The sequence below is a fragment of the Acyrthosiphon pisum genome, chromosome X (genome assembly GCF_005508785.2).
Source record: "Acyrthosiphon pisum isolate AL4f chromosome X, pea_aphid_22Mar2018_4r6ur, whole genome shotgun sequence".
Classification (NCBI taxonomy): Eukaryota; Metazoa; Arthropoda; class Insecta; order Hemiptera; family Aphididae; genus Acyrthosiphon; species Acyrthosiphon pisum.
Genome location: NC_042493.1, coordinates 76,075,628 through 76,089,571, shown reverse-complemented (window position 1 = coordinate 76,089,571; position 13,944 = coordinate 76,075,628). Strand labels below are relative to the sequence as shown.

General features: G+C 28.6%; 2 protein-coding genes across 2 annotated transcripts; both read right to left on the bottom strand.

The window, feature by feature from the left end:
- Positions 1-382: 382 nt before the first annotated feature.
- LOC100158688 lies at positions 383-12,236 on the bottom strand. Its single transcript, XM_001949891.4, has 3 exons — positions 11,643-12,236; positions 7,837-8,433; positions 383-1,586 (listed from the first exon to the last, which is right to left on the bottom strand). Exons 2-3 carry the CDS (start codon positions 8,412-8,414, stop codon positions 1,553-1,555), a joined length of 612 nt encoding a protein of 203 aa, XP_001949926.2. The 5' UTR covers positions 8,415-8,433; positions 11,643-12,236; the 3' UTR covers positions 383-1,552.
- LOC100160774 (UPF0489 protein C5orf22 homolog) lies at positions 9,051-11,706 on the bottom strand. Its single transcript, XM_008186630.3, has one exon. It carries the CDS (start codon positions 11,557-11,559, stop codon positions 10,432-10,434), a length of 1,128 nt encoding a protein of 375 aa, XP_008184852.1. The 5' UTR covers positions 11,560-11,706; the 3' UTR covers positions 9,051-10,431.
- Positions 12,237-13,944: the final 1,708 nt, after the last annotated feature.

Sequence of the window (13,944 nt, the reverse complement as noted above, 5' to 3'; positions counted from 1 at the left end):
CTACTATGTAATAAGCATCGAAGACTTATTCAGCTATTATATTGTCAAGCATATTATGCAATGTAAGAAAAATAATTTTTATGTTTATTAATATTTATCATTTTCTAAAATAAATATGGGTATTATCTTATTATAAAAGAATGAAAAACATGAGCCCATATTGTTAAATAAAGTGTTAATTAATGTATAAACAGTGATATCATTACTAAACATACCTATTTTATTTTATTTTGTACCCCCGCTTAATATTTTTAAAAGTACGCCCCTGCAGGTTGTGTTCGAATGCCCACAAAAATAACAAGTAAGTATTAGGTACCTTCCTATTACAACAGTAATACCATATGCAATAGGTAACAAATATATACAACAATTCAAATTTATAGTTATTTTTGTTTATTTATTAAGAACATATAAGTATAGCGAAAAAACTAATTTAAAATATAATAAGTAGTTACATTAAATTTTAAATTTTTAAAGTTTAAAAGGTTATATTATACATTTTTGTTGAATTTTTGTTTAACTAAATAACATAGGTATTATAATCATATTACTTTTACGTTTATAAGTCGGTATTATGATTATTGTATTAGAATGGACTTAAAACTAGCGTAAACTTAACTATTTTATGAACTACCTATATAAATTATTTTACACATAATATCAAAAATCAAGTTCGAGAAAACAATTTGATTTAAATATAATGACATACAATTATGCATATTATTCATTTTTGTCGATTAAATAATAAAATGTATGATGTATTTCAATAGATAAATTAAAATTAAAATTGCGTACCCGCAAGGCCACGCAGCACACTATTATATAAATAATATAAAATAAACTACTTATACATTATTTTACACATGTAGGTTACGAATAATCAAATATATTTTGAATGATACAAAATAACAGTCATTGAATCTCCTTATTTTTAATAGTAAATGTTTTTCAAACATTTAAAAAAATCTATAGAAAATACAAATAGGCGAATAGTCAAAAAGTACCAAATAACTTGATCCAATTTCTGAAACATATTTTTGTTTTAGGTATTGGTCAACAATTTGGTTTTAAACTTATATAAAATAGTTATTTCCCATAAGATTCGTGTATATTATTACACCCATAGAGTATGTAGTAAACTTAAAAAAATAAATATAAAAAATAAAAAATAAAAAACATTACATACTAATTTTCCGTTAAATATTAATTACAATCCCACAACTAACTACAAAAAATGTCTACATTTCTAACATATATTTACTTTTTATTACTACGCGAAATATTATGAACTTGATAAATATTGAGTATCGAAAATAATTATAATTTTAAATATTATCTGTGTTATTTATGTGGTTGATAGGCACGTTATCCAGCGGGATGCTGTGCCTGTGCGTTGGCAAGCCAAGATTCACGGTCAACGACACCTTCCAGTCCAGGGTAGGCGCGTTCTGCGTGAACTTCGTCGTGGCCGCTGCTCAGCTGTTCACGGTGCTTTTCTGTTTAGTCGGTTGGGGATGGAGCATATGGTGGGGTGTGATAATGCTCAAGATGGCTAGTAAGTCGACTCTTTTGAGCGTGAATTATCTCTATAAAAAAATTTAGATATTTTATTAGTAGGTATAGGTTAGATATATAGTACTATATTTTATATTATATAATGCTGATTCCACCAAATTTGCCCTCACTTTTTAGAATTTTTCCACTCATCTTTTTCAAACTTTACTTTATAAATTAATATTGTTTGGATGCACACATAATTTTACATTAAATTCGATTTTTTTATGTTATTCAATGATTTCTAGTAGATATATACAATTTGTATAATATAAGTACTTGATTTGTTTTATACAGATGTTCCCAAAAGACCCAAAAGACCACACAGTACAGTTCGGAAAATTAATTTTTATTTTTATTTACTGTTATCCCGAATTCCCAAATCACGAAAACTACATCAATATACGCCGTAATCGTTGACACGCCCCTCACATAGTGGCGTAGCGAATCATGTTTTTTTAGAAGCAATTGCTTCTGGTTTCTTGGAGGTGGTGGTGGGTCATTACCTCATAAATCCCATATACACGGTCAGTCTTTGAACTTCATTTTGGGTGCTACCCCACCCCCCTATTTGAGCATATAAGTATCGAATACATCAGTTGGGGTAGGGAGGGTAGGTCATAAATAATTTGTTTGCTTCCATATGATTTAAAGTTCGCTACGCCACTGCCCTCACATAGAAGTAGTAAATTATTAATTTAAAACCTTCCTATATGCAGGTATTTTTTTACTGCCTCATTAATTTGATATAAATGTATTGACATTTTGAAAATGTCTTATTTTATTTATAACAGTGGACAGTGGTACACTGGTGTTTGGTATACATAACTAATTCGTAATAAACATGAATAGCGTGCAGGAAAAACTAAGTGTGGGATGTGAGAACTTCTGGTTTAAAAGTGTAATTATTAATTTTCCTTATACCTTGTACCTAGTAATTACTATTAAAAGGAAGAGTGAAAAATTGCTACGAATGAATCTTAGGATTGAATACAAAAGAGGAAGAATTACTATTTAATAATTTAATTGTTAACACAAAAATTATGTTTCCAATTATAAATATATAATTGAATTTACTTGGTCTTTTGATATAATATTAATAACTAATTAGTAAAAATTTTTCATAAATAACTGGAACTCTCCCCCAAAATATCTTCAATACCTATGTCTTATTTTTAACTACAAATATCAAAACCTTAATTCAATAAAATTATAATATACCTAAGTGCATGTTTTAGACTTTCCTTCCCCCGAAAAAATCTCTGTATGCCTACTGAATTGTATGCAATTGTGATCTATCGGCTTTTATATAGGTTCCTCGTAAGTTGTATTGTTTACTATTTACCTTAGAGCATAGATAATAACTAATTTATACCACTTGATGGTATGATAATATATAAAAATGAGAGATGCCGAATTTTTGATTATCTAAATTGCTAATGTATTCAATATTAGTAATAATCAAAATGGAATCTATAATAATATAGTTAGTCACCTTTATATAGATAGCTATGTGCCTAAGTCTAAATTAAAATAGTTTATTTTATGTTATTTTCTATCCAAAGTTATACGATATATATGATATCTGCAGAAGCCGGTATTAATTCAACATTAACATTATTTACCGAAAAAAAACATTCAACATTAGAATTTCAAATAAAATAATAATAGCTATTTTAAACATTCATAAATAATTCAAGTGTGCAAATATTTATTATTTAGTGTTTACTATTCAAGAGTATTATAATAATATTATAAACAAACGGTACCTAAAGGAGTTGAAAGATTTTCAAATAAAATTTTTAAGCTACGAATCATTCAATGTAGATACCTAAATCTTGGTTTTAAATTGTTCGCTTGGTACCAGTATTATACCCTTGTAAATGTACACATCTAACTATCTACACCTAAAAGTAGGTATTTAATAGGTACGATGTAAGCGGCGTATACGGCGTAAGCCATGCATGTTTTAAATCAACTAATTTACGTGTAATACAGGTTTCACGTACGCCTGCAGAAGCATATAAAATAATAATAATATAATATTATGCAATTTTCATTCCAAGCACTAAACTCGTGTCTTACGATATTGTTTGCAGAAAAATATCAGAAAGTCAAAATAATTGATCAACCCGTCGAAGCGTCCGTTGCAGTCGACCACAACCATCAGATCTGAATATCTAATACAGACGTTTTTTTGTTGGATCTTATTGATATTGTAGCAAAATTTATTATTATATCATACAAAATTTTTGAGTTTAATACTTTACAGTTATCGGATTATGATATTGTATATAATGTGATAAATCGGAGGTACAATATCATACATCCATAATAATATGTATGTTACTTGTATTAAAAATAATTCATAGTGAAATAGTGATTTATAATAATATACCTAGTCGTTTGAACATTTTTGATCACCGATAATATTATATAGTTAGGTACCTAGGTATGGAATATAAATCATAATATGTGTATGTGTAATATTTTGTATATGTAAATATAATATGTATTTGCAGATTTTTCGCACAATTTCCAGAAACTCCAAACATTACAAATTCACAATTTATACCTAATTGATTGTGTGTACCTTTGAATAGTACCTACTAGGATACCGTGTGCGTTTTATGGGCATGCAAAATGGAAGGCAACGTCAAGATTTTCATAACCTATATTGCCCATATAATACGCCTTTTGAGATTAAACGATATTATTATCTATGCAAACAATATACAAATAAATTAATAAGAGAGTCGTCTATGATTATGTGAAAACCGTATAGGTAAGCGTCATGATCAAAAACTATGACGAGATAGTAGGTACCCGTACCGTTCAACAATATAATAATTAATTAAAAACAATATACATTATACATATTATATATAATATAACAAAATATTATTATATAAATAGTTAAATTAGGTATATCCATACTATAGATCGGTACATATAATATTATAATATACAATATACATATTATGATCGCTATATTATGCTACTTTGATGGTCAATTTACATTTTATATCGGTTGAAAACTATTACCCAATGGCCAAACATATCCATATATTACCTATTTGTTAACCAGCTATTATTTTAAAATTATAGGTAGGTACTTATCTAATTAAGACTTTATCTGTATGACCATGTTTAAACATACTTCGAACAACATACAAACTAAGAGTTTGAACGATATTCGCGCAACCTATATTAAGAGGACACTACACGGAGATTTGTTATCTCTGTCTTACAAATACGTAACATACCAAATTGTACGCTCAAAAGATCACGTTTAGCTCCGTTATAGTTTGAAAATTAGAGAGAATTTACCTCTTGTAAAATGTGTAGATAAGATTGTTATCTGGGGCATTTTCTCGTATTGTATGCGTATTTTAAGATGTACAAACAACAATTTACAATTTTAAAATACTCATAGCTCGTTTTAAAATTAAAACATACCTAATAAAAAGCCTATGATATTCCCTAGATAATAATCTTGCCTTTAAATTGTATAATAGGTCAATTCACTCTAATTTTTAAACTAATGGAGCTAAAATTAATCTGCTGAGCGTACACAATTTGCTATATTACGTACTTGAAATCTGAAGACAACAAAATGTCTCTCAACACAAATTGTGTACCTATAACACAATGATCTGACTTATATTTTACTACCTACTTAATAATCTTAATATCATACTCTATATTATTTTAATAATTCATAATAATCATCTAAATTCCAGATTTTAACTTCCTAACTTAATACAATCATTCCTAAAAGTGACGGCTATAAATGTACATATACAATTTTCACGAATTGTATGCAAATAATATATTCAGGTGTTCGATTAATCGTGATGGGAAATAGTAATTAAAGTTTTTTTACAATTTAGATGATTTTTTTGTGAACCTACCTATATTAGTCATAAACAGTAAATACCTACCTACTTAATTTTTAATATTCCAATAAATAATTTTGTCAAATTGTACTATTCTAGAAAGTAAACATAATACAACAAATGTATTACTTTCATTGTATTATCTACTCGTTAATCGTGGTTACTCACTGACATAAAAATAAGCATTTAGATACCTTCAACAGTTGTACCTAAAATAATACTATTAGGTATGTATACTATTATTATTACCTATTGTATTGCCTTAATATTTTTTCCCCAAGTATTAGTTTTGATTAATTTTATATTTAATGCAGTGAAGAAAAAGTTTAAGCATTTATTTTATTTTATTTTAAATGCATGCAATACATGTTTACTTTTATTAATAAAGATAAAGTTATAGTCATTCATTTCTTTATTCAGTATACACAAAATTCAAGTCATCATTATTCATAAATATTATACAGGCATACTGTGTACAGTTTTAATAATAATAACTTGTTTTACGTACCTACCTATTTTTTTTTTTGAATTGAATGTACAATTAAAAACTTTTTACTTTTGTTTAAAGATAACCCATCTCACCTAACACAACGACACAAGTATACTTTTATACGAATCTCGGGTGAAAAGTTAGTTTTGAAAAAAGTAGGGCGATGAGTCCACTAATTTTTTTATTATCTGACAAAAAGTTTGAAAATACTAAATATTCTATTACATGTTCATTAACAATTGCATAATATATTATAAGCATTTTTCATTTAAACATTTAGATCATTTTCTTATACAATATACCAATTAGTATTATATTATATTTGATTACTAATTCTTATATTTATGTACAGTTTACAAATATTAATGTTCCAAATTAAAATTAAATATAACAATCAATATAAAAGTGAGTTCAAAAATATATATGGAAAATTATAAGCCTTTAGGCCTTAACAAATGTTATAAATAATTTTTAAAAAATAGTCAATACAGACATCAATCACGCTACAATAACAATAACAGTAATTTAAAATAAGTTACGTTTTCATTGTTTATGACCTGTGATTTAAAAAAATATATATAAATATTTAAAATTTGTATATAATGTTAAGGCCAAAAGGTTTATATTTTTTAACCTACCTTTATATTATTTATCATTATTTTGAATAAGATGTATAAAGAATAGAAATCAAATGTAATATATTAAAATTGTATAAGACAATGAATTACATTTTTTAAATGAACATTAATTATATATATACACCTAATATATTATACTATTGATTATTAATATACTTAAGAGGACGTGAACCCGCATGTGTTGTCTCCGTCTTACAAGTGCGTAACATAGCAAATTTTACGTTCAGCAGAACACGTGTAGCTCCGTTAATTTAAAAATTAGAGTGAGTTGACCTCTTATAAAATCTAAAGATAAGATTATTATCTAGGTAACCTCATATGCTTTTTAGTATATTTTAATTTTAACGCGAGTTATGAGTATTTTAAAATTGTAAATTTTTTATACATCTTTAACTAATTAATATTAACAATATTAACTTAAACTAATTTAAATTAATTTATTTGAACTAGCAATTACTAAAAAAAAAAATAAAAAATAAAAATGATAGGTAGTCACTTAGTTACCTCTCCTGTAAATTATAATAAGTACATAACAAAGAAACTTTCAATTTTGGTATACCTAACATGGATTATTGATAAATCATAGTGATGTAAATTTTACAGTAGTATTGTGGACCTTAAATTATATTCGAATGGCGTTCATCCAACATAAGTGTTTTATACAGAGTTTTATATGCTAGACTAGATTTCTTTGGAAATATTGGTAATCTGATGAATAGTTAGCAATTAGCATTTAATGCAGTGATTTCTGAACCTATAGGTTGCGACACAAATTGGGATTTATAGGTCGGGACACAAAATTGATTCGCAAAAAATTTATTATGGCTTACTGTTATAAATTAATAGCAATAGGAAAATAAAAAATTAATTTAATTATAAATATAATCTTTGAATTTAACAGGACTAAGTATTTAAAAAAAGTAAATTTGTGGGACACCATAACAAAAAGGTTGGTTTATAGTAATTTAACCAATTTAAAGTATACAATACACATAAAGAAGCAAAGTAGGAAATATGGAAGAAAATATTCAATTAAAACAATTATAATAATAACAAGGTTGTTTGACATAAAAAGAAATGTACATTGTACAATATTTTATTTAGGTAACTAAAATATATGATAATTGAAATCAATTTATGAATGTAAACAGTTCAGTTAATGTGTTGGATTAAAAATCGATCAAATTAAATTATTACAATTCTATAACTAGGTAAAAAGTACAATAAGAAAATAAATAGATTTGGGTAATTTTACCTTACGCTTTTGACTGTAGACTTTTTTCCTTTGTTGTTGCGTCTCTTTGGTTTAACTCGTTCATCTTCACTGTCATTTTTAGATTCGTCATAAGCGGTCTTAAAACCTTCTTGTATACGCTGTCGAGCTATTCGAGAACTATTTCTACTACTATAAGAATAAGTGTTTTGGTGTGGATTCATACATAATGCTAAATGTTTAGATAATAAAAGACACTTCACTGGTACAGAACATTTTGGACAATCAACTTCCTGAGTTGGTTTAGTGATATTCAATTGTTCAGCCATTTGTACTAAGTTTGGAGAGTTACTGCGTCTTATGTAATTAGAATCATACCGGCTTGGATCAAGAATTCCTAATTTTAAATCTCTATGAATATTAAATATAGTTTCACACAGCAGCTCATCAATTACTGAATCTACTTTTTTCCTAACTTCAGGAGTGAAACGACTTAAGGTAGACTCTTTTTGAGCTCTTAATTCCAAAATGCGAGTTTCTTCTTCATCGTAATCTTCTTCTTCCATAAAGTCATAGTCTGCATATGGCAAATGCCTCCGCATAGCAGTATAGTCGTCCATCTGTAATGATTCAAAGGATCTGAAAAGTAAAATAGTATTAAACTTTTGTTAATATTTTATAGATAAACCGATCATAGGAGTTGTAATAAATTGTATAATATTAAAATAGAATATTAGTAACTTATTATTTTAGCTAAATTCTTAAAAGACAAGTAATGATTATTAATTTTTAAAAAAAAAAATAGCTGATTGTTGTTACATAATAGTATTTAAGTACCCATTATAAAATATACCATTATTAATGTTTGCCCATGTAAATGTGTATCGACTGTCATGATTTTTGAATAAATAATGAACACCGCTACAACTTTCATTAATTGAAGACATCAATATTTAAGAACCAATAAGAGTAATAATTTAAGTGTTTGAGTTTATAATACTTATAAAAACTTAATATGGATAATATAAATTAAAAACTGGAAATCTTTTACGGTTTATCAGTTTATACCTATATTTATAATAATTTTGCATTTCTCAAAAATATTAAAACAATATTTATGCCAATTATGCATACCTATTGTGTAAATCAATAAAGGAATATATCTGATAAATAATATAATACCTTGTATAATATGATAATTATAATAATTTTATATAGTTGTATAATATTATAATTTAAAACTCAATACGCAATAGTTTGTTTATAAAATCGCATATATTTAATTTTATAAAAAAAATATCGTATTAATAGAATAAAATTGAATTTATAGATTTACAACATTTAAATATTTCTTATTTCAAAAACAGTAAATCTGACACAAATACTATAATTTATGTTTTAAAAATAAAAAACGTGAATAAATTATCAAGATTAAGATCTTAAAAATACTTGTATTGGTATCCTACAATATTATTAATTTGAGTTAAAATACAAATTCATTAAATTCTACGATAATATTTTTTCACATATTTAATTTTAACGAAAAAAAAAATAAAAATATATTTTCAAGAGTTCCAAATGTTTTTGAGTAATAAAGTAATAATATTAGACTTAACATTTAAGTGCACACATAAAAAAATATATTTGTAAAAACGAATATTGTATAGTAGGTAATCTATAAACATACAATTTAATTCTGAGCCAAAAACTTTAATTTGATTCATATGACTTTAATACATACTTCGCCTAGTATTTAACATAGAATAATATCTACTATTCACCATAATTTTACAGAGGTACCTATTTAATCAAACAATCGCTGTTAGATGAAAATTAAACTGAACAGTGAATAAGTGATGTATGGTTTAACAATAACTTAAATAATGTACTTAGGTCATTCAATCAACAATTTGAATCATCAATACTAATGACTAACAAACTAACGCCAACTATATAATATTTGAAAATAAATAAGTAAAAAATAAAATAATATAATTTACAGCCTTCTGTGAAAAGGTTAATATTTAATTTGTTTTAAAAATAGACATCCTACAATTAATGAAATCAAATTTTCATTACATATTTTTATCTGTTTAATAAATTATGGCCTGGATTTAATTAGGTTGGTTTTTCTAATTTAAAAATTGACAATTGATAGACATGCAAAAACTTTTTTCATATACCTACTTAATATTATTTATCTAAAACACTTTAAGAACTAAGCAGTGCTATCATTAGTAAGAGAATGATTATTGTTTTTGGCTGTTACATTAAATATTTAAAATGGACATAAGACATACCTAATATTATTAAAATAATTGATAGCAATATTTAGTGAGAATTACTCATTAAATATAAATGTTTATAAATATAATATTATAATACTTAAATACTTAAATACTAAATATTGTTTTGTTAACATTTAAAGTTTAGACATACTAATTTAGGTACTAAAAATAAAAATAATAAAATGTATAAACTAATGATAATGTACTTACAACTCAAGACTCTCAAAGAAACTTTAAATTTAAAATAATACTAGTTGTAAAAAAATACTATGTTGAACTATACAGAATAAAAAAACTTACTAGCAATTATAATAAAATAAACTTATACTTTAAATTATGTTTCAGTAATTTAGGAACCTTCAGTACATTTTTGAACATTCAGTTTATTATACAAGCATTCTAACTTTGCGAGCAATGATTCATTAATAAAGCGCGCACTTTCCAATGGACAGTAATCATCTCCCGTGGACAAGGCAATTGTAATGGCAGCTGGTTCGTGTATAATAGGTAAAAAGTTGAATACAATATCCATAGATTTCGCGATATCAGCTATGTCCGTGTGATGGTTAGGTAATTCAATGTTGTCAATTGTGCAACCAGCATTATGCACTATCAACCAGTCAATTGTATCGTAATGTTTCAACAACTCGTTTACAATAAACGATAAATCTTCAGTATTTACGGCAGTTAAAGTTTCAGTCGGATACTCATCTAATGACTTCCCGTCATCAAGATGCATGAACACGGATTCTAATTCTTGCAATAATATTTCTCTAGAGCGAGAACATTGTAGTAAACTGTTAACGTCCTCTTTATTAGTCGGAGAGTTATATGAGTAAATTTTATGTAGATTAGTATACAGATTTGCTTTGTCGTACATGGTCAGAAATGGATTGTTTGTGGAGAAAAAGTCACAATCAAAATCTAAGATATAATGAGGATTATCTCTAGTGTACTCGATAAACTTATTTCGTAATAGCTCAAATTTTTCCTCGCCATCGTCAAACACTGAACTACACATGGTGAACACAAACAACTTGATTGTTCTTATATTAATGAGATCATTTTCCAAACAATAAAGACCATCACTCAGATAGAAATCACTAGAATTAGTCAATCGTATGGCGCCAGACGTCTTGTGCTTGCCAATACTGAACACAATTTCACCTTCATTGAATTGCCGTGCCCAAGGAGGCTTTACCCATATAATTTTATCAAAATGGCCGGCATACGCAGCTGGTAGTATCCAGTTCTCGATGCTTAACGAATCAAACAACTGTTCTTTTTCATAAACGTAATCGGCCGGCATATCTTTCGGAATGGACAAGTCAGGATGCGAATCGAAATGCAACAGAACATTGCCATACAAGGGCAAGTGTTTCGAACCTATTTCTCGATAGATATATCGCAATGCGTCGTTATGGTCATCGACTACGTGAACGGGCATTGTTGAGTGTTTCTTTATTTTGTAAACCATGTTTGTTTCTAATAATTTTTACAATGAACGTTTAAAATGGTAAACTCGATAAGCGTAAGTTGTACGAACGCGATTCTACTTACTGTGGCGATCGTGATCAAGCGGACAGTGTAGAACAACAACACTTTATCGTCGGAGCACGGCGCGTTGTACGGGCAGGATGGCTGGTCGACGGTGGGCGGGCGGCTGGCTGTCTGTGGATCACCACCAACGTGGTCGCGCGCACAAAGTCGACGACGATGAAGCGTACACGGCGACTCGGACGGTGAAGCTGCGATTTGCGATGTAACAGAGTTCTAGCCCTGTGGTCGTCGATGGCAGCCCGAAAGACGAGTGACAACGCCGGACGTAAAAAAAAATTTGAGGAAAAACAAAATAACGAAGACGCTCAGTCGGGAGACATTAAGTAGTGGTACAGCCTGCGAGTAGTGCGGCAGAGAGGGGGCGTGCACGAACTACCGTGACAAAATAGACAGGTATGTCAGCAATACTTGTATATTGGTCGAAGTTGCGCATCCCCACTATTTTCTACACATCGCGTACACAAACAATTTCGTAGTTTTCGGGACTAACAAAGGAAATGACGGTAGTTGACGGGTTGAACATGCGCTGTTGCCGATTGGGTGTCAGACAGTAGCGGTCCGGCGGTCGATCGTGGAATCAGCAGCAGCAACCTAGACTGTGGTCGTGTTTGTAGTGTCGTAACAGTGTGGAAGTAGTGGCAGTACTGCAGTAGTTGTTGTAGCGATGGAGGTGGCAGTGGTGGTACTGGCGGTACCCGATGTTTAGTAAACAAAATAATATAACGTTTTACGTTACCGCGCACTGCGCTGTAGCGGTTCAAAACAAAGACAAACCAATGGAAAATGGAAATTCTATCAAACTTTTTTTCCTCTGGATTTTTACATCTCCTAAAATTGAAAATAGATGTCATACTTTCAAACTGCCTGTCTGCCTCCCAAGTCCCAGACCTAGTGGTACGAATCGCGACCGTATAATAGTTTAAAATACAACCATTTTAAATTTTAATAGCAATAAACTTTGGCTATATAATACGATATTTGACGCATAGCACAAATTTATTTGTCAACAATTATAGTAAAAATATTCAAACATTTTAAATGTCTGTGTAAATAATTTTAAGTTATCTAGTATGACTGTATGAGTATTATTACAATTCTCATTTGAGTAGGTACCAATAATCTAACAGTGGGATTTTTTTATGTATCCATTAAATTTACGTCACAGAGGCGGACTAATTGGCGGCTGCTCAAAAATGATTTGTTATCGTTATATATTTATAATAAAATCGTTATAAATATAAAATATAAATACAGTAGAAACTCGATTTACCGTCACTCTCTGTTATCCGCCATCGGTCACTCCCGAAAAAAAAAGTTAATTAGGCGATAAGACGGTCGCGATAAACCCTTCGCGGTGCCTAACACGACACCTATCTGACTATCTAGCGTAAATAAGCCTAAATAGTTTGTAATATCGATCCGTATTAGGTAAAAGACCGTGAGCGACAATTTTGGCGAAAATGAGATATTGGTATTAACATTTTTCTAAAATTCTGACGCATCGATGAGTAAAATGGCTAAGCGACAATACAAACCTGAGCATGTCATTTTGCCATTTAAAGATTGGACGAAAGCGACATGTCGTGAATGACATAAAACGGGATGCTGAAAAAATTGAGCAACGTGTGTCTCAAATATAGTCAAATGCAATGCAACGATGGAGTTGTTAGAACTCGTAAAACCATATGAAACCGGCGAAATAAGTATGAATTTTATTTTGAAAATACACACTTAAAATATATATATATATATTTAATATTATATACTTTTTTTGCAAAATGTCTGTTAATCGTCTATTCAATTAACCCTCATAGTCCTGGTCCCGACTGTGACGGTTAATCGAGTTTCTACTGTATTTTGCATTTTCGCGTCAAAACGCGTAAGTGTGAAGGTGAACAATTTTTTATATTAGGTGTTTATTGAGATTTTAGATTTTGTTTCGGCTGCTTGTCCCTTCCCAGCATCAATCATCAGAAATTAATATTTACCTATAACTGGGGCACGGATTTAGATAAATGCATTTTTGTCAGAATTTTCTAAATATAGATTACCAAGCAAAAAATTCGTTTCGTACCTACATCAACAAATTGAAAAATTAAGTGTTTTTTTTAAAAACTTATTGGATACACGGGTAATACACGGGCAAGGCCGTGAAGCCGTGAATGATGAACTATAAAAAAAAATTGTATAGTTATAATTATATTGTTATTCACTATTTATTAAATAATCAATACATTAATTTATACTTACCGTATTACCGTATAATTACCGTATTACTGTCGAGTATGTGAATAGGACTTAA